Source organism: Lepidochelys olivacea, assembly GCF_965140295.1.
Source record: "Lepidochelys olivacea isolate rLepOli2 genome assembly, chromosome: 2".
In the NCBI taxonomy this organism is placed as follows: Eukaryota; Metazoa; Chordata; order Testudines; family Cheloniidae; genus Lepidochelys; species Lepidochelys olivacea.
In genome coordinates this window covers 77,777,117-77,802,379 of record NC_140412.1, presented here as the reverse complement: position 1 = coordinate 77,802,379, position 25,263 = coordinate 77,777,117, and the positions used below count along the sequence as shown (strand labels likewise).

At 41.0% G+C, this 25,263-nt stretch overlaps 1 protein-coding gene across 1 annotated transcript; it reads left to right on the top strand.

Annotated features, from left to right (window-relative positions):
- The first annotated feature begins 12,665 nt into the window (after positions 1 to 12,665).
- Positions 12,666 to 24,500, top strand: LOC311516222 (transthyretin). The gene is made up of 4 exons (XM_084620063.1): positions 12,666 to 12,795; positions 13,741 to 13,880; positions 22,772 to 22,907; positions 24,224 to 24,500. Exons 1-4 carry the CDS (start codon positions 12,727 to 12,729, stop codon positions 24,329 to 24,331), a joined length of 453 nt encoding a protein of 150 aa, XP_084476189.1. The 5' UTR covers positions 12,666 to 12,726; the 3' UTR covers positions 24,332 to 24,500.
- The last annotated feature ends 763 nt before the right edge of the window (positions 24,501 to 25,263 follow it).

Below are 25,263 nucleotides of genomic sequence, written 5' to 3'. Positions count from 1 at the left end.
GGAAGGGACAAGCTGCTTTGAGCCACAGTGGGAGAGGGTGGGAGAGAGGGTCTAGACTGTTCACAGTGGTAGCAGATGACAGAACAAGGAGTAATGGTCTCAAGTTGCAGGGGGGAGGTTTAGGTTGGATAGTAGGAAAAACATTTTCACTGTGAGGGTGGTGAAACACTGGAATGCGTTACCTAGGGAGGTGATGGAATCTCCTTCCTTAGAAGTTTTTAAGGTCAGGCTTGACAAAGCCCTGGCTGGGATGATTTAGTTGGGGATCGGTCCTGCTTTGAGCAGGGGGTTGGACTAGATGACCTTCTGAGGTCCCTTCCAACCCTGATATTCTATGATCCTATGATTGCTATTGAACTCACTTGAATACGAGCAATTTTACCAGGTGTCCCATATTCAGCATAGGGAAATACAGTTAAGGTGACCAGACAGCAAGTGTGAAAAATCGGGATGGGGGTGAGGAGGTAATAGGCACCTATATAAGAAAAGGCCCTGAATATCAGGACGGTCCCTATAAAATTGGGACATCTAGTCACCTTAAATACGGGCACCCTAGTCATGCGGTTTTAATGGGTGTCATTGCTCTTGAGTTCTGACTGGCCTTGCAGCAGATGAAGCTTAGGCCTCTAGTGACTAATCAGCAATAACAACTTCCTATCTATGACTAAGACTCCATTCCTTCTCCAGTGTCTACCACTACATCAGTGCACCAGAAATAGTTCTTTGTCTTAGGCAGGTGCCTTTCCAAAAGCAAGGTTTCCCTTGGAGGCAGCCTCTAAAGGGCAGCGGCTGTGAATATAACCAGATAGAGACACAGACTGGACCCTGCACCCCTGCTCTTCACAGCCCTCTGTCCTCTATACAGTCTGTGGTCCCCCAGATCTTTGCAGTACATGGATTTTGTGATTTTCACACTGCCTCAGCATGCCCTGGGACATTGTCGTGCTGTCACAACCCCTGTTCAGGCTAAAGGGCCAGAAAGCTGGCTATTTTATGCAAGCCATGTAAGCCCTTCATTTGTATGTGCACTGAGGTTATACATTCTCATCATTAGCTTGTCATTAGCAAAATCAGTTGCTTTTATTTTCCACTTCTACTTTCAGTTCTCACCCCAGGAAGAGCAAACGTGATTGGCTTGCTCTTACAGCCAGTGGAAAATGTTACTGGACATTTAGGTCCTAAAACAACTGAAGCATAAATACAAATTGACGCTAAATACCTGAGCCCAGACTCCATCGTGAAAAATGCACTGTCTTAGCCACGCCAATTCACCCATTTAATGTTACACACACCTCGCCAGCTCCAGGCAGCAGAAGCCCCGGCACTCCTGCTTCCTTTGGGACAGGATGCTGTTTCACTCCTCCTTAGAAGTAAATGCATTTATACAACACCCTCCATGCATTCCCTTTCCCCTCCCGCACAACACACACACACATATTCCTGTAACTAGTGCCTCCCACAACTTAGAGCGACTGTGTTTTCTCTTTCCCCAACATTTGGGGTATTTCTACACCTTCCCTCATTTGGGGGGAAATATTCCTCTCTCCCTTCCTCCTTGAGGAAATTCCTTCCTGCCTCCCATTTTAGTGCATTTCCCTTCTGGAAGGATGCCACAGAGAAAGACACACTCCGTTTAGCCCAAGGGCAGGGGAAGAGCGGGAATCAGAAGTAGAAACGGAAGAAGGAAAGAGAAGGAGCCACGATCCTTATCTCAGGGTGGTTGGCAGAGGCAGGAAAGTGGCTGGAATAGTCACTTGGACACCCTCTGAGCCTGGTGCTGGGGAAGGCGTGAAAGGAACCTCCTCTTCAGGCTCCAGTGTGGGCATGGTGGAGGTGGTGGCGGAAGAAAGCGGTTACACGGTAGGAGGAGCAGAGTGCTCATTTGCCTGTGTATAATTAGGCATGTGCTACCCTCTTTAGCTCCTAGTCTCTATGGTCTCAACTAAGTGGCTGTAGTCAAGGGCTGTGGCAATTTAGCTGAAACCGCAGAGACTAGGAAGCTAGATAGTCCCAATCCTACTTCTTGTTGAGTCTCCCTGGGAGATCCAGGCACCTGCTTAGGAGCCAAGAAGAAGACCCCTGAAATCATGAGTCTCCAAGCAAAACAGCAGATGAACCAAGTTCTGAGTGCTGACAGCCACAGCTCTGCTCACTGACTAGCCTGCTGTTGCCGTTTAGCCTGTTTTCATATCCTGGATGCCACATTTTCCCTGTTCCCCTTCCTGCCTCATCCTATTGCTTTGATGAACCCATGTCCTACATATTCCCTGCTGCTGCTTCTGCTGCCTTCACTCGCTTATCCCCACTTTGCCTGCAGCTCGTCTTCTCCCAGCTCCATGTCCTGGTCCATTCGCACTCACACTATCTGTTCTGCTCACTTCAGCCAACTTCCTCTCCTCCCTGCTTCTCTGCCCTTAGTAAGTCAGCTGCTCACATTCGCCTCGTTCCCCTGGCTCCTAGTGACATGTCCTAAGGCAGCCCTGCCCTTTAGTCTCATTGTCTATTCTTCTAGTGATTCTCCCCAACACTGCCTTTCTGCTCTGCTCATCTCATTTCTGACTGCTGTTCTGTCCCTTCCTTCCTTCCCTTCAGCTCCCTGCGGAGCTTTAAACACCCTCTCCCACAACACTTTTCATGATCCCTTTTCATTTCGCTTCATTGACATGCTTGCCATGCCTAATCCTCTGCCCTCTCTCTCCACATTTACCTACTCTCACCCCCCTGCTCCATAGGCCACTGAGCTGCAATGCTGTTTCTCCTCTACTGTTCATGCTGCCCATCACTTCCTGCTTCCTCATCCAGCGTGATCTCCTCTCCACTCTATCCAATATTTCTTTATGAGTTTGTCTGCTCTTTGGAATAGCTGATGGTTTCCTTGAGCGGAAGAGTTGGTTTCTCCATTCATCTCCAAGTCCTTGCCCTGTTGAGTGAGTCTGTTGGATTGCTCCTCTAGCTTATTGGGAAAACCGAGGAGGGGAATTTGCTGATGGAGAGAGCACCGCAGAAGAGCTGAACGGTCCATAACATTTTCCCAGGGGACTATCATCCTCATGAAATAAACAATTCAACAAACCTAAAGTTGATCATGTATTGAGGCCCTAAAAGCATAAACACGCTATGTACTTCTATCAGAGAAGTTTGTAATTGGAGTCTAGAGGTGACAGTGAACAGTAAAGGCAGGGTGAGTGCCAGGTGACTGGGGTAACTAATCAATCCCAATGGATAATGGCGGGATTTAGCCCAGGAGGGAAAATAGCTGAAAGTATTAATCATTTTCCAAATAAAATAAACAAAATGTAAAATTATACAAAAGTTCTGAATAGAGATTGTGATCCATTAATCTTCTTTAGCTGTCACTTAGCAACAGAATCACAAATTAAGGTCAGCAAACCAGGAATTCTTTCTGGTGGGGTGGAGGGTGATTGGTCCTTCAAGTGATTGCTGAATGCCCTTTGCTGCTAAGGCTGACTTGAAAAATACTGGAGTGTATGTGCAAATTCATGATAAAATTCGCTGTACAGCTAATACAGTATTACACAGTGCAGCTCCCGATATAGAAAGCGAGTTCAAAAATTGATGCTGATTTACACAATTACAGTGCTCTTACTTATACCGTGCTGCTATAATTTCCAATTATGTGCCACACTGTGCTTTTTAGCACAGACCCGACAAGCGGCAGTGCAAAGCTGCATTACCCCAGCAGGAGCACTGGAAGGCCAAGGCCTCTCTGAGCAACTTGGTTACAGTACATCGTGGTAGCATGCCAACTCACAGCCTGTCCTTAGGAAGCTGTCCTGTACGCACCCTGCATGGTGCTGACTAGTGTGAAGGGGGTGTACACAGACCATGGCTCTGCCTCCTCACCACTACTTTTGGGGTGTCTTGTGCCTGAAAAGAAGTTAGCAAAAAGCAGACCCTGGTTTCAGGGTCTGCAATGGTGGGCAGCCCATGCATGGTGAGGAAAAAGGGGTCTAAAGCTCCTTGTGACACTGCCATTTATTCACAACAAATGCACCACCCACAACCAACCTTATATTCATAGAATCACAGGACTGGAAGGGACCTCAAGAGGTCATCTAGTCCAGTCCCCTGCACTCATGGCAGGACTAAGTATTATCTAAACCATCTCTGACAGGTGTTTGTCGAACCTCCTCTTAAAAATCTCCAATGACAAAAATTCCACACCCACCCTAGGCAATTTATTCCAGTGTTTAACTACCCTGACAGGAAGTTTTTCCTAATGTCCAGCTTAAACCACCCTTGCTGCAATTTAAACCCATTGCTTCTTGTCCTATCCTCAGATGTTAAGGAGATCAATTTTTCTCCTTCCTCCTTGTAACAACATTTTATGTACTTGAAAACTGTTATCATGTCCACTCTCCGTCTTCTCTTCTCCCTACTAAACAAACCCATTTTTTTCAATCTTCCCTCATTGGTCATGTTTTCTGGATCTTTAATAATTTTTGTTGCTCTTCTCTGGATTTTCTCCAATTTGTCCACATCTTTCCTGAAATGTGGCACCCAGAACTGGAGACAATACTCCAGTTGAGGCCTAATCAGTGCAGAGTAGACTGGAAGAATTACTTCTTGTGTCTTGCTCACAACACTCCTCCTAATACATCCCAGAATGATGTTTGCTTTTTTTGCAACATTGTTGCACTGTTGACTCATATTTAGCTTGTGATCCACTAAGATCCCCAGATCCCTTTCCACAGTACTCCTTCCTAGGCAGTCATTTCCCAAGTGGAGTACATTGCATTTGTCTAGATTGAATTTCATCCTATTTACTTCAGACCATTTCTCCAGTTTGTCCAGATCATTTTGAATTTTAACCCTATCCTCCAAAGCACTTACAACCCCTCCCAGCTTGGTATTGTCTGCAAACGTTATAAGTGTGCTCTCTATGCCATTATCTAAATCACTGATGAAGATATTGAACAGAACTGGACCCCGAAGCAATCCCTTTGGGACCCCACTCGTTATGCCCTTCTAGCTTGACAGTGAACCACTAATATCTACTGTCTGGGAACTGTTTTCAACCACTTATACACCCACCTTATAGTAGCTCCATCTAGGTTGTATTTCCCTAGTCTGCTTATGAGAAGGTCATGCGAGACAGTATAAAAAGCCTTACTAAAGTCAGGATACACCATATCAGCCGCTTCTCCCCCATCCCCCAAGGCTTGTTACTCAAAAAAGAAGGACAGAGGGGTTATGTGGCCCTGTGGCCTGCCAGAAGGCCACTATTTCAATTCCCAGCTGTGATAGCTGTGTCCCTTCAGTAGTCAGGTGGAGGTGGTAGAGACTTGGACGTCTCTGCCATTGACTGAAAATAGGGTAACCTATGAGCTCCTCCATCTTTGTTATGGTGGGAAGGGGGAATCCAATGATATAGCACAGACCGAATGTGTGGCAGTTGTTATTGATCACATCGCCTGCAATTGTGGTCTTTACTCAGGAGCAAAGTGTCATATGAGTGTGACTCTGTCCTTCAGCCCATGCTGTTGAATGCAAAGTCAGTGACCAGTGAAGTGATCACCATGATGTGAATAAGGATGAAGGTCCTCACTTTGCATGCATAACAGAGAACTGACTGGATGCTGCTGTAGGCCAATTATTTGCCCAGCTCATACCAGCTGGAGTACGCTGTTCAGCATGATCTAAGAGAGGGCCAAGGAGGTAGGGTGGCTGTGCTGTTTGCGTCTGTCTTAAAAATAACAGTAGGCCTGCTGCTTCAGTACTGAATCTGAGAATGCGTACCCACATGGCAGGAGAGTTCCAATATTTATTTTGCAAAACTACTCAGCCAACCCAATCAGGAATGGCACCTTTCTGTGCTAGGTGCTGTACAAACACACAAAGATATGGTATATTCTTCCTGAAAAACTAAAAGCAGCAGTAAGCACTCTGTACATGCAAGTGTTTTTATGTCTATATCATGTAGAACTATTATGGAAGCACACGGTTCTATAGTTAGGGCTGCGTTGAATTATGCACTTAAAGCAGGGTATATATTTTTGCTGTGGCGTCGAATGAATTTTTCCCCCCTAGAAAACACCACACTGAACTATTCAGGAAATCTCCACTCCTATAACCCTTGAGCATGTTTCTGATACATGCAGTAGAATCCAGTCTTCCAACAGTTGAGAAGCTGGGTAATGGGTTGATGAGCACAGAAGGTTTATTAAAATATAGCTCTTTCGCTGCCAATTAAAGTGGCAATTTGTGATGGCAATTATGTGCCCAGCTCCAGGCAGGCAGCCCTTTGCCCAGAATGCATGGAGGTGGAGGGTTTGTCTGTAGGTGGAAAAAATATTGTTGGCCTCATTTTCACAGTCACAACACTATCCTAAGCCACAATTACCAGTTAAGCTCCTGCTAGTTCTGTTCATTTTGCTCAGGGCTTTTCAAAAAATGATATTTGTCCCAGTTAGCACAAAACTAGCTTGCTTTCCCTCATTTGCAGGGAACAACATGAGTTGCGAAGTCTAGGAGTCCTAAGCAGGGGGCTTGGCCCCTGCATTTTCTACCTGTACGGAAAGAGTTTGGGATGTTGCTGCTGAAATGTTTCACTGCTGGGAGTCAATTATTGACCGAGTAAGCCCCTGGCTTTCGCCGCCTCTGTTTTGTCAAAGCCTGATGGCATTTCAGTGGAAGCTTTTGGTTCAGTTGCTCTAGACTAAGAATTGTGGCTGCTCAACCATATACTTTGCAACTACTCACTTTGTCATCTCCTGCTACGTGCTGTGTCTCTGCAGGGTCTGAGGTCTTGTTCCAAGCTTCTCTACCACACTGAACACTGGGCAGACACCAGAAACAGAAAGAGAAAAATCCTGAAGATTTTATTGACTTCTAAATCAAGATACATTCAAACACGTGCAGACCCCTTTGCTTTGCATGCGTGAGCAAGGTTTTTCTCAAGCTGACATTTATGTGCATGTACAAATACACGTATCTGTGTGGACCCAGCAAATTCAGTTAATGAATTTGGGGCCTGATCCAAAATCCACTGAAGTCAATGGTCAGGTCCTTGTATCTATTGGAAATGGTGTATATGAGACAGAATGCTTAGCACAGCATTTCCTAAAAATCCTTGGCCAGAAGCTGGCATTGGGGCAATTAATAAAAAGAGAAAGACAAAGATGTGTGACCACATTCTTCACAAGTGCGTATATACACATGACCCATAATTACTAAACTGTATGACAGTAACTGTATTGATTGGGGATGGGTGACAGAAAATGGAAACCAGTTAATTCAAACAATGTTCTTGATAGCTGAAATCTTACTGTATAGGAGTTGAGACACGGTACTTACAAATGCAGAGGTGAGACAGAGTTCCAGAAACCTGTGGCCAGGAGTACTGAGGCAATTATTGAAACAAGACAGACAATGGTCTGTGATGTATCATCACAGCTCAAAGTGAGCAGTGAGCAAACACAGATATAGCTTTACTAAATGACTGATATTCATTTATAAACGTCCGACATGATACTCCACTAAACATACCCCTGGTGTGCAGCTCCTGAGCAAGATGATACCTCAGACACATGGAAGCCATCTCAATGCAGCAGCCTCTTAGGGAGGATGACCATTCAAACAGGTTCTCTACCTTGACAAGAGTGGGGATGGGCCCTACCTCATCTTGCAGGAAGTGATAATCTCCCCAAGTGTAAGGCCTCATCTTCATTTACCCAATCTGGATTCCCTCCCAGAAGACAAGATCCAAGGTAAGCTCACCTGAATGTGTTGAGCCCAAAATACCTGCAGTACATTAATTCCATGATTATGACAGGCCACACTATCCAAGAATACATGCAAGAATTGTCACGGACATGCACAAGGAAGTCACCTAGAATACTGAGGACTCCAGTGCTACTCCCAACAAAAATAAGTTGAGACAGGAATCTAGAGGAATAGCAGGTTTGGGGCAGGGGGCATCTGTAGACTAATAACTCCCAAATGTCTTTTATTGCCCGGACTCTCAGGCCAAGACGACACACTGAGATGACTCCAAATAGTAACATATAATGTACCGAACCCACTCAAATGAGAGGTATAAATTTCATTTCATAGATTCATAGATTCTAAGGCCAGGAGGGACCATTCTGATCATCGAGTCTGACGTCTTGTATAACACGGACACAGAATTTTCTCAAAATCATTCCTTTCTAACTAGGGCATATAGATCATCTTTTTTAAAATAATCCAATCTTGATTTAAAAATTACAATTTTTCGACAGCATGTTTTATGCAAGGTAGAAGAAACTTCCAGGCAAATTACAATGCTGGAACTGAGTGATAGGGAGGAAAAAGGTATTTCCACATGTCTATTTGTATTAGGTACCTGGGATCATTTGACTAAGCATTTAACAATCTTAAACAGCAAGATACTGAGCAAAGTGCACATCTGTGATAGCTGACACAGGATTCACAGCAAACATATGCACAGCCTAAAAAGGTCATAATCTGGCCCTATAGACTTGAGTTAATGATAATAGTGGCTAGGGATAGGTTATTCAGTGACAACACCACCAATAGAAGTAAAGGTCATATTAGATAATATAATTAGATCAAAATCAAACCAATTAAACATATCTCAATGAAAATATGCTACCTTTTCTGCAGTTTCTGAAACATTTTGTTCTTTTTATAAAGCAGTGTCCCACAGTGTCCCTTTCAAGTTTCTATCTTGCACCCGGTGAAATCTGTGAGTTCTGGTTTTTCTTCCCTGAAGAAAAACTTTCCATCATGTTGAAGGATTTTATATCACCCACTACTACAGCAAGTAGCACAAAATAACTTCATAACTCAAACCCTCTATTCATCATGCTAAGAAAATTTGATCTTTAAAAATACTGATCTTATTGACAGCACCAGCTGATTCTCAGTAATATGGAGAGGTTAAGAGAGATATCATCTCTGGCTCTGTGTGATTCAATTCACATTGTGTATCAAATGATTTGGAGGTTGTTGTTTTTTTGGCAATCATTTGTCTAGGCTGATGGATTAGCCTCTTGGCTTGAATCTGTATTAAAGTAAAAGAAGAGAAGTTTTGTTCTAGTGGGATTGCAGGAACTGTGCAGGCAGCTAACGAAATAACATCTTTCAGAAACTATTGTGCTCGTTTGCCCAGTGACCTCGGAGTTTAAACTCTTCAAAGTGAGAGCTTATGCAGATGAATTGGTACCAAGTGAATTCATAAATTACAAAAGCATTACAGCAAAAATTCACTATTTGGATGTTCCTTTTATAGGGTTTGGGTTCCATCCCAGAAACTTATAGACATGAGTAAATAATTTGACTTTGACTTTGTGCTTGTTAAAGAAAATACAACTTAAATGTTTTAATTAGTTCTCAGAGTAGCAGCTGTGTTAGTCTGTATTTGCAAAAAGAAATTAATTAGTTTTCTTAATTAGTTCTAAATCCTTCTGGTAGCACTTTTAACCTTCTGTCTTTTACAAGCTCACTTAATACACAAGATAAATATGTCTTTATTAACTACATGCAAGCCACAAGTAGTATTTCCCTCCCCCTCTCTCAATCAAAATATTAACTTAAGAAAAATGTCTGAATGATAATTAAAATTGTAAGTACATTTATGCTCATTAACCCAGAGCTAAGTGTCCCATAGCCAATTAGTAGTTACATATTTAAAGCACTGTGCAAATATTAATCCTCGACACCCCTCAAAGGAAGGAAAGTAATATCCCCAGTTATACAGATGTGGTAACTGTGGCACAGATGTTAAAAGCCAATCCAACAACCACTGAAGTCAATGGAAACACTCTCATTAACTCCACTGGACACTGGATCAGGTTCTCACTGATTTGCCAAAGGCCACATAGCAAGTCAGTGTCAAAGCTGTATTGAGAACACAAGAGCTCTTGACACCCAGTGCCAATGTTCATTCTTCCAGATTTCAAGGGAACTAAAGTGTCCATCTTCCCCACCCTCCCTTAAAGGTGTAGGCATACTAGTTTGAGAACCTACGGTTTACTTATCTCCCAAATACACTTCACTGTGATGTTATTCCATGGTAACAAAATAGAATCCAGCCATGCCTTTCAGAATAGATAAATGATTAAAATTTTTATAAAGCCTACAAATTCATGACCTCTTTGGGAAACTCATTGTGGAAAGTTATTCAGATTTCCGCATCAGAAATTCTAATGTCTGTTTTCCATCAAATATTAGATAATCAAGCATACCATCAGAAGGTTACAGTTTTGTAGTTGCCAAAGTCACATGTTCAAATACAGTAATTGTAGTGGTCAGTCCTATCAATTATTCATGTAACAGTACTTGGTTTCCTAATTAAATACAAAATAGATATAAATACAACAGAAAACAAGGTTACTAGTGAAAGATAAGAGTGTGCATATGTGTGTGTGTGTGTATGTGAGAGAGTGAGAGAGAGAGGTGTATAGTATAGCGTCTGGAAAAGAGCTTTGAAGTAAACAAGAGAATTAACAGGACATGTTTATTCTTGACCTGAATTCTGTAATGCTTCCAAATAGGTAGCATGCTTTCTTTAAAAATATGTATTAATTGTAACTAGCAGCTGGTGAACTTCAAACAATCTGGCATTCAGCTAAGCCCTAAAGGGTTGGCATATTTGAGGATTATCCACGTTTCCATAACCACCTCCTTCTGTGCCCAACCTAGTCTCTTGCTGAGCCAGCCAGAACCCCCTACCTTTACCTAAGTCTCCTGATTCCAAACAGACCTCTTTTGTCCAGTGCTCCAGTTCCAACAGGCCCCTAGCCACTTATTTTCTGTTCCCTGATCCTTTCTATACCTTTTACCTTCAGTGGAGGGACAGCCCTTGTCTGGCAATGCCTGCAGTGGGCTATGGTCATTCTATTTAAATTTCATATGCTCCAAGGTTCCCCAGGAGAGAAGAGCCCCAGAGTTCATTACCTTCCTACTGATTCCCAAGATGCCCTAGGACTCACAGAATTGAAGACATAATTCAGACCATCTTAAAAAAATCGAAAGGAAAGAGGAGAGATTGGTTTGATATTTCAGCTGAGAGGCAGAGTATTTCCCTATCTCTGTATCCATCCCTACTGACAGCCCTGCCAAAAGGACAATGTTATTTTGAATGCAAATAAAGTATGTAATACTAGATGCTGAAATATGCTATTCCTATAGATAATTTTGTGAAGCTGAAATCTTGCAAAGAAGTCAAGAAAGTCTGCTTCTTCCAAATTCAGTGTCCAACCACAGAGAAATGTCACGTGAAGCTAAAAGAAATACTCCAGAGGTTGCCAATATTATGGCCACGGTGACATTTTGCTGAAAATGGGATCATTTCCTATTTTATCCATTAACATTCCTTTGGAGAGTCTTAAGAGATAATGGCAAAACGCTGCTTGCAGATCCACAGGACAGATTTCTGATTCCCTTCCATGCGCAGAAAATCCACTGCTGGATGTGAAGGAAAGATTTGCCACGTCAATCTGGCAGCAGAAGTTTTGATTGCAAGATGTGAGTAACTCCCACTGGCATGCAAGGAAACTGAGTCTGAGTCTCAACTGCTGTACACCTTGTGTGGTCATTTCTAAATGTGCAAAGTGGGTGTAGAATGCTGCCCATTGCAATTTTTATGGGTGGGGATTGTGTCTGCTTCAATGTCTGCACAGCATTCAGCACCCAGGGGCCCTTCTAGGTCTCTGTAATATGTTTTTTTAAGTCAACAATAACTTTGCACATGTGTAAATGACTACACAAGAGAGTGGAAAAATTAGACCAGTGGTATCACTTTGTCCTTTAAAACTTCTCTCTAAAGGCTTGATCATGATACAGTTCAAGTCAATGGCAAAACTCCCACCACCCTAATGATGCAGGATCAAGTCCTAAAAGCTAAATGTACTTCCTCCTCGAAATTTATGCCTCCTTTTTAGAGAGATTTTGAGAATGATGAAGAACTATACTACTTGCTTTTTCAGTTAAGATAGAAACCGCTCGGCCATGCCAAGACAAAAAGCAAACAGTGACAGGTGCACAGATAAAACGAAAATCATTTGTTATTATCATTGTTGTTTGCCATTTCTTGTATGAGTTAAGTTCACAAAGATATGCCATTAAATAACTAGGGGTGAAATCCTGGTCCCATTAAAGTCAATGGGAACTTTGCCATTGCCTTCAATGGGACCAAGATTTCACCATAGTATTTTTTGTGTATTGTGCAGCGTTTTATCATATTCCACCGATACTGTGTCATGAAAGGAAATATCACTCTGATTGGACAGCTGGTCCCCAAAAACTTTACATGAAAAAGGAAACATGCATGGGAGTAGACAAGGAATAAGACTGAACATATGAGGAATTCTCCCGCTATAAGTCAGCAAGGGAACTAGGGCCTGCTATAACCAGTTACACAGCCAGAGAAAAACAAATGACTTGCATTATTTTACATGGGGTATTCTAACAGCCTCATCTCCCCAGGCAAGGTTCATGTTTGTGTGGGTTACTTAACCTCTTAGCTCCAATGATCCTGCAGTCCTTCCACATGCAAAAATCCCATTGACTTCAGTGGCAGTTCCATGTATGGAATGACTGCAGGATTGGATTGTTTACTAAGTAAATAATCAGAATCAGCAGGTTTGAAGTCATATGGGCATCAGATAAGCAGCCTGTTCTGTGGTAGGCTTGGGTATAAAATCCCAAATCCCATCAGCTTCTAGCTGCTGGCAAAGAGGCTCACTACCAGCAAACAGAATGGCCTTTCATTCTGTGCTTCTCGTTTTCTTCGCTGGACTGGTATTTCTGTCTGAAGCTGCACCATTGGTAAGTATTTTGGTATTGAAGGGGGAATTTAAATGATTGCAAATAGTGTAACCTCTCTGAATACAGGCACACACATCTATTTTATATTGTGTGCATTACTAGCCTAAAACCAATGCCTGCAGCCATTGCCATGCTACAATGGTCTGGTACTACCATTTTTCTCATGCGTTTCCTTCAAAATTTACAGCAATTAAAATAAAGTCAATTTTTCAATTCAGCCAGCTATTATTTCAATGGTCTTGGGACTCATTTGCTTCAGTGAGGTCCTGTGGTTAAGGTAAGGAGCTGGGATCTAGAAGATTTGGGCTCTATTCCTGGTTCTGACAGTGAAGTTAGGCAAGTCCCTTTGATTCAATTTCTATATCTGTAAAATGGAGATAATTTTACTTTCCTCACAAGGATGTTGTGAGGCTTAATTGTTTACTCCTTATAAAACACTGCAAGATCCTCAGATGGGAGATTCTATTGAAGTATTACTGAGAATTAAACACAGTATAGCAAAGTTGGAGGAGCCAATTTCCTCCCAGCCTAAGGGATATTTCTAAGGCAATGATGCTGTTTATCAGAAGCAGAGGCTGAAGTGACGGGCCTGAACAGATATTCATTATTTTCTTGTCCTTTTCTGACTGCATTTAAAGATACATCCTTAATTAGCATGTTGTTTTCCAGAGCTATTTATTGCCTTAAACTATATCTACATATTAATTCTGCAGGCTTTCCCTGACGTAGTACAATGTACCCAATCTAAGATTATTCTGGCAAGAGAAATACCTGTTTGTGAACTATACTGTGTTTAAAATACTACTTTGCTTGGAATGTGCCCTCATGTGGATGTTAAATGCTGCAAGTGTGGCTTTTCTGCTCTTTTGAAGAAGATTTCTAATGGGCATGTTCAAAATCACTATATAATTTGCTGCACTACAAAACCTTTTCTGCTTTCTCAAGGTTTCCCATGGGTCTGTTGATTCCAAGTGCCCTCTGATGGTGAAAGTTCTGGATGCAGTTAGAGGAAGTCCAGCTGCCAATGTAGCAGTTAAAGTGTTTAAAAAGGCTGTGGGTGGAAACTGGCAGGACTTCGCTACCGGGTAAGTTCTGTTGTGCTATGAAACTTTCAAGATGTCTTGAAGAACAAAGCGAGATATAAAGGTGATTCTGACTGGAAGATCAACTTATTTAGTAGTTTGTCCCTCTTACTTTGTAAAAAAGCATAGAGGGCCTGATCCGAAGCCCATTGAGTTCAGTGGGATTAGGCCCATGGTGAGAATATATATTAGTATGGAGAATTGCTTCAAGTTGTTCATCTTACCCTAGCAAGGGAATATTTTAAAATTTTCTCTAGTTTTCCAAAAGGTGCTGCTGTACCTATGGTTAAAAAAACCTAGCAACCTGTGCACCCGACCTTCTATATAATTCAGGGTAGCCATCTTGATATGTAGTAGGTCCAGAGCTTTATTTGTAGAGAGGAATCCAGGCTCTAAACTTTGTTAGAAAGCCCTAAACATGCGCACAAGAAATGCCCTTTCCTACTGCTTTCACTTACACCAGTGTAAGTCAGGAGAAACTCCTTGGACAACATTACACTGGAGTAACCAAGAGCAGAAGAGGGTCCACAATATTTGTTTGTGGTTCTATTTATGGCACTTACATTGCACATATTAGTGTGGAATCTGAGCAGCTCACAACTTTTAATGTATTTATCCTCAAAACACCCGTCTGAAGTTGGGAAGCATTATTATTCCAATTTTACAGATAGGGAACTGAGACACAGAGAGATTAAGTGACTAGCCCAAGGGCAGACAAGAAGCGGGGAACTGAAGCCAGGTCTCCCACATGAGCACCCTAGCCAACAGATCTTCTTTAATATCTTTTACTAAAGATTTTGAGACACTATTTACTTCTGTCTGCAGCACTGAGACCTTTGTTTGCCTCTGTCTCTAGGTATTTCACAAACAAACCCTGTCTGTATTATACAACATAGCTGAACAGAACTGAAGAAACTTCCTAGAGCTAATCTAGGAACATTCAGAAGGACTTTATGGATTTAAAGAGCGAAATCCTGTATAAAACTTAACATTTTTGCCAAGCTTCTTATGCAGGATGATGGGATAAGTCTACAGTACACTTTTCTGCCATCATTAGGAAAACTATATTCTTTTAAAAATATGTGAGAGGAGTTTTTAATGCATACATAATGTGATTATATGCAACCCACAGAGGAACAAGATAAATACTACATTCCCTTAACTGTGTGATATAACAGTTTAGACTGCAACATTGCTCTTAATTGCCATTTGGGGATATATCCTGCAGCTTTTATGAGCCAGTAGCTTCCACTGAAGTCAAGGGAAACTACAGGTGTTCAGTACCTCTGAAAATCAAGTCACTCTTTTTTAGGCATCTAAATATGAATTTAGGAGACTGACTTTAGATACACCAAATTTGGAAAATTTTGCCTGGGAGATCAAGAGGAAGAATTATACTCTAGTGTTTTTGTAGACAGTTCACTACACTGTATTCCTTCCTGAATGCCATGGTGTTAATTCTTCCCTGGATGTGTGGCTAAGGTCGTGCTACTTTCAAACACACCACTTGTTTGTTCAGCTGACAAATTTTGAGACATAGGATTTTGTAACCGGTGGGCTTGCAGTACTGCTAGGTTATTTTGTACTTTAAACAAATCTATGTTTACAAGGTTTACAATACCTAACCTGAGCCACAAGACCTGGTTAATAGTGATTCTAGACCAGGGGTTGTCAGACTTACTGAGCCTCTGAGCCGCATCCGACAATCTTCAGAAGTTCAAGAGCTGGAGCACGCTTGCCAGGAGCTGGGGCTTCAGCCCCCCCAGGAGGTGCCTGGCAGGGTTCGATGCTTCAGCCCCACTCCTGCTGAAGCCCCAAGCCCCAATAGGTGCACCCCACAGGGCTGAAGCCCCAAGACGCTCCTCCGTGCTGAGCAGAAGCCCCTACCCCACCACCCCACTGCAAGGCAGAGATCCTGAGCTCCCCGCAAGTCTGGTAGGTGGAGAATGGGAGTGGGGTGGGGGTGGGGTTCCACGAGCTGCACTTAAATGGTAAAAGAGACACATGTGGCTTGCGAGTCATAGTTTGGCCACCCCGTTGTAGACCTTAAGTATAAAATCTACTTAAAAACAAGTGTGCCAAAGTTGCAAATATTTTGCGTAATTCAGAAAGTAAAAGAGTAATTTGACCAATGCCAAGAAGTGGAGAATTTGGAACTTGGTGTTGCTCAACATTGTTAGGTTGGCCCCTGCTCTGCTATTACATTGATTCAGAATGGGGTTTTTAACTGTTGTCCCAAGAATACAGGACTTTAGCAGACAGTAACAACAAAATTACTAATAGGTTGCCTGTCATATTTATTTCGATAGAGGAATTAGGAGAACCTGGAGAGCCTCTGACAGTGAGAGACTCACAGGAATAGATTTTTTCTATATTAGTGTCCCATTTACTCCGGCTTTCCCTGGGACAAACTTTCATCTTGTTTGCCTGCCGAGTAACTTAAAATCAAACTAATGCCTGTGTCCTTGTTCCTCTACTTTAGAGTAGATGAACGAAATGTAACTGTCAGTTCAATTTAGGGTACCATTACAGTGAGATGAAAAGGAAACTGGTGGCTAGAGAACTTGTTAAACAGCTCCAGTCACAAGCAAACGATGCATTTCTCCTCTACTTCGTGTTAAGGATGCATAGCTGTGTGGCTGCCTCGGCTTGTGATTTAGTGAACGCACCAATAAATGTGCCTGCCCAAACCGTTGTCAGTCAAGAAACAGAAGCAGAGTCAATGTTTATATCTCCTTCAACGCAATAGAGGTACTTTTGCTATTAGTGTCACCTAATTGGCAAACCTCCCATTGAGAACTTGTTTATGACGACTGCCATGTCACTGTGGTCTGCAGGATATAGAGGTCTCCAGATCTATATCTTTCTGCTTACAGAACACCATCAGAGCTCTGCAAGACCTAACATAACCTACACAAGCTGTTTCCCTCATGCTGCTGGGAGTTTCCAGTTTGCAACACTCTAAAACCTACCCCCAAGTACCCTGGTGAATTAATTACCACAAAAACCACTAGGGGCTAAATTCACAAAAGGGACGTAGGCATTGCAATGCCGAGCATTACAGATCCTAACTTTAGGTGCACAGGCTCTCTATACAATACATGGGGAGAGTTAGGCAGCTAAGGATGGGATTCACAGAAGCCAGCACCCTGATCTGATCTGTCTACTCTAGCTAACAGGTAATGCCAAGAAAAGTGGCATGGCCTAAATTCTGCCCCACCTAAGCTCAGGTCAGAGGGAGGCCCTAGCTATGCCTGGGATTCATAGCTGTGAACCCCTCTCCTGGAATTAGGAGTCTAAGCCAAGTCAATGGTTTTTAAAGAAAAAAAATGAGGATGACAAGATAGCCCCTAATAATCGTTTTGGACCAGGGACAAGAGCACTCACCTAAGATGTGGTTCCCCACTCATTGTGATACGGAGCAGGGATTTGAACTTGCCTTAACCACTGGGCTATAGAATATTCTGGCATGGAGCTCTCTCAGTCTCTCCTATTGAAGCTGTTCCACTGTGTATAACTAATTCAATAGTCATTGGAGCCAGGGCACTGGAATCTGGCTCTCCCACATCCTGAGTGCCCTAACAAGTGGGTCTAGTCAGCCATTCTCACTCTCTCTGGCCTAACGACTATTTAATTATTCCCTATTAAGACATTTCTTTGTTTAACATTAAGACACCTGCTGTAAAAGTAGTCTTCCTCTCCAGGGTGAAAGTTTTAATGCCGTATCTCTCAGGTCATTCTTTAAAGTCAGCATGACCCTAAATGGCCAATCATTTAGTTTATCCAAAGTTAAAATTTAGATTTTCTAACAAAGATCTTTAATAACCATAATTCATTTTATTGATCATTTTGAATTTACTGCAGCTTTTTAAACTAAAGTTAAAAAAACCTCTTTGGATTATTTGACCAATTTTGATCATCTTAATAATTGTAAAGCATTCTACAGCATCCCTGTGGAAGATCCTACCACATAAATGCATGTTGCTGCTGAAATTTGTGTGAAAATTTTTAATAAACTCTAATGATTTCCTCTCAAAAATATGAGTGAGTCAAAATCAAAAGTTTCCCCAGAAAATATTGATTAATTTTTTCAATTATCCGGTTGGAAGAATCGAGCCCAAGAGTGTCATTTTGAATCACCATTTCCAGATGAAAATGTCATTGATCAGGTCACATTGTTTCAGTCAAAAATGTCAATTTTTGTTTGTTTTGACATTTGGGGAATTTTGCAAGTCACACAAATTTTCAAGATTTTTGGCTTTACATTCCAACACTCCAATTAGGAATAGAAATTAACTTTGAAATGTCAAAATTTCCCCTGGGATGAAAATTTTGTTTTCTGAACTGCTCTAGTTGTAATGTCCTGAAAAGATTCCCTCTTGTATTCATGACCAAAACTTTGGACTATTAGAGAGAAACTCTACAAATATTCAAGACTATGTTTTAAACAAGACCCAGTGCATGATGGCAGGCAAATTTGGGAATATGTTATTACCTCACAGACCTTCTGAATATCTGGATACAATCAATAGATACCTCTATTAGGAAGTATTGTTTTTATTGGTGTATTATGCTCTGGCCATGGCACTACAGTGTATATAGGGGGAGGTGCCCTTCTCAGGATATGTCCCTATAATACTACATTCTGTCTCTTAATACCACATCTTAGTGTATTAAAAAAAGCATCTTGAATTTGGATTAGCAGTATTTAAAAGGCAGGAGGAGAATTAGAATACAACAAGTGACTTCATTAAGAAGCTTAATTCAAACTGAGTTTAACTGAAAGTATGCAAGGAAAACTAATTCCAGCTGAGTTCTGAGGAAGAAGTATGGTCTAGTTATTCAGGGGATTAGGAGTTAGGTAACTATTTTAACCCTTCACTCGAGTGTCTTTGACTGAGTCACTTGTACTCTCTGTGCCCTCATGCTTCTGCAAATATAGCGCCTTTGCCAAAATTAGTTCTTTTGTGGGTTAGGGTTTGAATTTTGAAAATGAGCTATTGCATATGCATAGTTTATGTCACAAATTTTAGTCCAAAGCACTATTTCATTCTGTGGAATACGGTTCAAAACAATAGGATGCCTGTAAACATTTGAGGGCAAAGTTTAATTTCAGTACAGCACACATCCCATGAAGAGGATAAATTACACTGATTTCGAAGGTACTTTACACCGAGCAAATTACATAAACCCCAAGACAGCAGGAGCATAGGCAATAAAAAGCTTTCAGTCACCATGCACAGCTTTATAATGAAATTAACAATGTAATTGGAACAGGATTTTGAGCTCTACTACCTACTGTTTTACCTTCATCCATAAAAGAGAGTAACGCCCTTCAAACAACTCCCTGCATTCCTTATGTGCTAAGTGCAAATGCCTCCTTTTCACTCTCCTTCCTTCCATACCTAATACACACAATTAAAACATTTTTCTAAAGAAATTCAGACACATCTGTTCTTCATTAAGGAGATTTCTGGAACAACATGGGGAACAAGAAGTTACAAAGTACCCTAAAGGAATCTTAATCTTCAGAAACTCAATGTGAATATACAATTAAGACAAAAATTGTTTAATATTCAGTTATGCTTAATCAGGTAGCCAAGCTGGAGGTCCAGCCCTTGTGTTTCTGCACTGTCAAGCATGCAAGTGAATAATATGTCCCAATGAAGATGGTGGACATATCATTTGAGATAGTCAAACTAAATGCAAAACCTGTCCATGGGTTTTTCTCTGTTAGGCAGAACCTGTTGAACTAAAAATATACGTCCGTTTCACACTCACAGAGGTTTTGTTTACAATCTGTTAATTGAGGCCTTGAGGAATTATACCACTACAATGATTATTGTTAATTAATAATAATAATAAATGCTGCTATGTCAGGGAACCTGGCTACAGCTCAGCAGTCTCCTAATCTGGTTTCAAAATTGCTCCGGTTTGTTGCACAGACTGGTCTAGCTCTAGTCTGGTAATGAAATATGGTTCTGGTCCAGACCACAATGAACGCTGGAACCAGACTTGTAACCAGACCAGCGGACAACCAGGTTGTAACCAGACTTCCTCTTTGATTATATTTGTGTTATAAACATTGCAATCATGGGGTGTGATTGCAACTCATGTGGTCATACCCTTAGACAAAGAATTGCTGTTTTCCACTGGTGCAACAGAAACATTTTTTTTTTAATTCAATCCTTAATTTGAAAGTGTTGTCTCCTCTATCACATGGCTGAGGAAGGCCCACATGCCATGTTTTTGCCTCTTCAGCAGATGGAGAGCCAAGAGTGGAAGGAGAGGCTTATTATAAACACAATCTACACTCAGACTTATTACAACTCTCCTTTTGCAGGGCCTAATTTAGGGCAAACTTCTGCATCATTGAAATCCCCTGGGAGTTTTGCTATTGACTCTTACGAGCATAACATCAAGCCCCTAACGATTTTTTTCTGGTACTACTAACATACACTTGGCTGTAGGACTAGGAGCAGCTTGCTTGCTGCAAAATTCCCTGAAGTTCTAGAATGGTGGAAATGCCACTAGATGTATACTCAAGGTGGGATTTTCAAAAGAAACTCAGCATTGGTCTAATTCTGCTCCCACTGAAGGTGAGGGCTTTTGAAAATCCTACCCTCAGAAAACTACATTATTTGTAAGTAAACACTATACTCAGCTGCTCTTCCCAAAGATTGTAATAATCATAATTTTAATGATTTAAGTAAGACATTAGCAACCAAACCAGTATAGCAAAAGGCACTGAACTTTGAGAGGTAAAATACCTGTGATTTCATCTAGCTTATCTCTGGTCAGCGCTGGCTTGTTCGCTATTTTCATGGATATTCTAGATAATTTATTGGCAATATGTTAATTTTGCTTTTGAGTTCATGACTGTCATGTGTCATTAACTCTTTGGTATCTGCAACACACACTTGAACCATAGTATTCAAGCTCATATAACATACTTCCGAAAGCTACTGTTGCCTTGCCTTCTCTTTCCCTTCGATTAGCTGCATTAGCCTCTTGTACTGTATCCTCCTTCTGTTGCTACTACGCCAGTGATCTTTGTATCCAACACCCCTGGAATGTTTTAGTCCCAAATCCAGCTTCTGCTGAATCGGGCCTAAACTAGAAATAGAGTCACATTGAAAAGCCTAAATGGGGATTCCATCTTCTCTCAAGTTCTGGGTTGTTTACATCTGACATATTGATTCTGTATGTTATAAAAATACGGCCTAACTGCAAAATTCAATTTGGATTGAACTTTTCAGTGGTTGTTCTGATGAGAGATTTTGGCTTATGCTCAATTGTTAGCTTAAACTGAAACATGGCTAGAATACATAGGCTAGCATGATTAAATAATTTGCACGCTCAAAACTCATAGTTGCCTACAACAGACTTCTTCAGAATCTGATCCTCTCCCTTTTGCAAGTGAAAATACCAATGAGCATTCACCAATTACTCTTTGTTTTTTAGTTCACTGAATTTTAACCAACAAGGTGCAATTTATAAAAAATTAATAAATGAAATAAATTAACCTTTTCGAGTCAGTTTATTCTAGATACAGTTTATTCCCACTGGACCAAATTGTGGCCCCCCGAGGGAGGTTCTACATCAACTTCAAAGGAACTAGACTTTTCTCTTTACTTTGTAATTAGAGTAAATCCTCCTTCACTGAGACTATTTTGCATTATTGCAATTCATTTTGGTACAAAAACTTACAAGTAAAATGAAGGGTGTGTGTGGAAAGAAGAAGAAAGTAGAAACAATACAACTGATTTCTTCTCTGGTCATCATTAAGGTCCTTCTTTGTCTATCCCTCTCTTCCACCTCCCACTCTGTGTTATCAGTCTAGATATCCCTTCTCACAGGTGGCTATAAAACTGGTGAGTCCTATTAGCTTTTCAGACTTCAGGCCCATTCTTTCCTCAAACAACATCAGGCAATTATACAAGATTGTGAAGTTATTTCATTCATAAATATTTCAAGAGGAAAAGGCAAAAAAACCCCAAAAACCCTCATGTAGAAAATGGAAAGTAGTTTTGGAAATAAAAACAGGGAAGAGGAGCAGGGAGCTAGAAACCAGCTACGTTACCATTTGAACAACAATTTTAGTTCAAAAAGATCTAATTGTTTATACTGGCTAGATCCCATCACAACTACCCATTCTTTTCCACTTTTCTGTTTTAGCCACCTGTTGTATTTTATCACAAACCTAGCTGGTGAACTCTTTGAGCCAGGGATTCTCTTCATTACTCATTTATACAGCATCTAGCATAATGGGTCTCTGATCCTCAGTTGTCCCTGTACAAACTGTAATTCAAATTAACAATACTCAAATAGAGATTTTATTATCATGCGACCATAAGAAAATACTTTCAGGGTCATGTAAAAATGCTTCAGTAGGCACATTTAAAATGTTTAGCCTCGTATGCTTACAACAATTAGTCAACAGATCTTTTCCCCCCAAAAGTCTTCCTCCTTCTATACCTTTATCGTGGCAACCAGCATGCCTCCTGTCATCATGACTGTCCTTTTTCTAGGCTTCTAATTTTCAGTTCCAGGGCACTGAATTTTCAGTTCCAGGGCATTTAATGCAAGTTAAACACCAGATTAAAATCGGCCTTAGCCATTGTCATGTCGTAACAGCAGCAGTGGCAAGCTTTCTGCAGCCCAGGCTTGATTTGTGATGTAGATGGCTGAGCTGGTAGCAAGGATAGGCTCTGTGATGCTGGGAAGTATACGCTGCACAGAAGATAGGGAATTATTTCAGATGAAGAGAACCATTCAGTGGGGTCCGAAGAACTTGGCTTCACATCTGTGCTACTTAACATTCCACACTGTCTACTGCCGTTATACACCTGACTGTCAAGATAAAGTATTTATGTGGCTATTTATCATCACAGGAAAACCACAGAATTTGGGGAGATCCATGAGCTCACAACAGATGAACAATTTGTAGAAGGCGTATACAGGATTGAGTTTGACACCAGCTCTTACTGGAAGGGACTTGGCCTTTCTCCATTCCATGAATATGCTGATGTGAGTATTCATGAATATACCTTGTATCTTACATATTGAGCAGAGGAGCTACTTAACCAAAAAAAGTACATATTCCTGTAATGCACAAAGAGTAGCATTATACATTGCAGTGTTTCACCATATCATACAGCATCACGTGAACAAAAACTGCAATACATACAACTGGAACCAAAGAGTTCCTCTGTAAGTTAATGGGCCAAATTCCCTGCTAGTGTAAATGGGCAAAATTCCACTGAAGTTAATGGAGTTGTGCCCATTCAGCCTAATAGAGAATGTGACCCAAATTGGTGCTTTATTCAAAAACATTAAAGATTTTAAATGTTCTGCAATATGGAAATGCAAAATGGAAATCTTTGCTGGGATGGATGCAAGGCTTTGGAGCCCCGTAATGAATGGCATCAACAGAACATAAATTGGAAAAGGTCTCTATTTACAGCAGAGGCATTTCCTTGGTTTGAACAGCAACTCCAGTTTCAGTAATCTGGAAATCACTGAAATCTCTTCAATTTGATGCGTAGCCACAGAAAGTCAGACATATTATCCAGTATTTTTTGCCTTCACATCATTTGCTAGTAAAGTTCACAGTGCATTTTCCCCCAGATCACTTCTAAAATATGTGACAGAGAAAACTGCAGCAAACAACATCTAGGAATAAATAAGAGAAAGGAAAAAATAGACAAAGCTTTTTGATGCTATTCTATCCAACTTTCCAGAAGAATTGAGGTGTAATTGTGACTTATGTTTTCCTTTTGGTTGACTGCTCAGCACTTCTATTTATTTTTTAAATATTCTAGAATGTTTATATAATGCTTCCAGGGAAAAACAGCCTCATTTGTGGCTTGCCATTGAGTTCTATTCAAATTTCCTAAAAGATTGACTCAGCTATTCTGAGAACATCTACAATACATTTTAGATTGCATTTTAAATCACAAATTTGTTTTATGTTGCTAAGGCCTGAGCCTGCAAGGTACCGAGCACACTTACATTGTCTTCTGAGAGCACCACCCAGGATTGAGGGGTAAGGGCCTAATCCAAAGCCCAGTGAAGTCAATGAGATTTTTTCCACTGACTTCAATGAGCTTTGGATTAGGCCTTGAATCCACTAGTAGAGATTTAGATTTGTCTAAAGGCATTAGTCTGTTAGAATATCTTGCATCTACTTTATTAGATTTGTATAATTAATGAAAGATAAAACCTATAACTGAAAGAAATCAGCCAAATACTACTCCAGGGAAGACTATATGCTAAATCTAACACTGAGATAGTTTTAGAGCATATCTGTTGTGCTTCAAGCTTACAAGTATTTTCTTTTCCAGGTGGTTTTTACTGCTAATGATTCCGGTCATCGTCATTACACCATTGCTGCTCTCCTCAGTCCCTTCTCTTATTCAACTACTGCTGTAGTCAGTAACCCACAGGAATAAGTATACACTGAAATCATCCCAAAATATCCTCCATTGATAGAATTATCATAGGTTTTTAGGAGGAGGTTATTTCCTATAACTAATGGCATGCCTTTTTGCTACAGTAGTCCTTATCATTTTGTAACCTGGCTAAAAACTCAGGCAAGTCAATAAACGTTTAAAGAAGAAACCGTTGTGATTTTCTCAGTGATGTTTTACTTTGTTCAGAAGGGAGATGTCTGTGCTAAAATGCAAAAGAAACTATGTAAAAAAAACCAACCCCAACACTGGCCACTCAGAACACATCACCCTTGACTTAGTACAGTAATCAGTAACTGGGCCCTGCCCTACACTATTAGAAAATAGATCAATTCATTGTCTTATTCTGTGTTTGAAAGAAGTTAAATTTTGCATGGTATGCAGTGACTATCAAGAGCTATAGTCGCCTGTCAGCATACATGCTTAAATCCCAGAGATAGCTGAACTAATTCTAATGAAATAATAGTCATATTTATTTATTATTTGTATCATGGCAATGACATGGGACCAACTGACAATGGGGCCCCACTGTGCTAAGTGTTATACAAACACAGAAAAGACAATCACAGCATTAAAGCACTTATAATCTCAACAAAAAAGAGATGATGACACGTAAGGGGATACAGCATGCAAGCAAATTGAACAGAGTGATGGTTTTTAGAAGAACATAAGAACGGCCATACTGGGTCAGATCAAAGGTCCATCTAGCCCAGTATCCTGTTTTCTGGCAGTGGCCAATGCCAGGTGCCCCAAGGGAATGAACAGAACAGGTAATCATCAAGTGATCCATCCCCTGTCACCCATTCCCAGCTTCTGACAAACAGAGGCTAGGGACACCATCCCTGCCCATTCTGGCTAATAGCCATTGATGGAACTCTTAGGCAAAAAGATTCTTTTCTCCAAGAATCAGGCAA

What these genes read in the sequence shown, in the direction of transcription:
- LOC311516222 (XM_084620063.1), top strand. Translation starts at nt 12,727, where the DNA reads ATGGCCTTTCATTCTGTGCTTCTCGTTTTCTTCGCTGGACTGGTATTT. An exon ending in TGGCAGGACTTCGCTACCGG is followed by an intron (nt 13,881 to 22,771) that starts GTAAGTTCTGTT and finishes TTATCATCACAG; the next exon opens with GAAAACCACAGAATTTGGGG. An exon ending in CATTCCATGAATATGCTGAT is followed by an intron (nt 22,908 to 24,223) that starts GTGAGTATTCAT and finishes TTTCTTTTCCAG; the next exon opens with GTGGTTTTTACTGCTAATGA.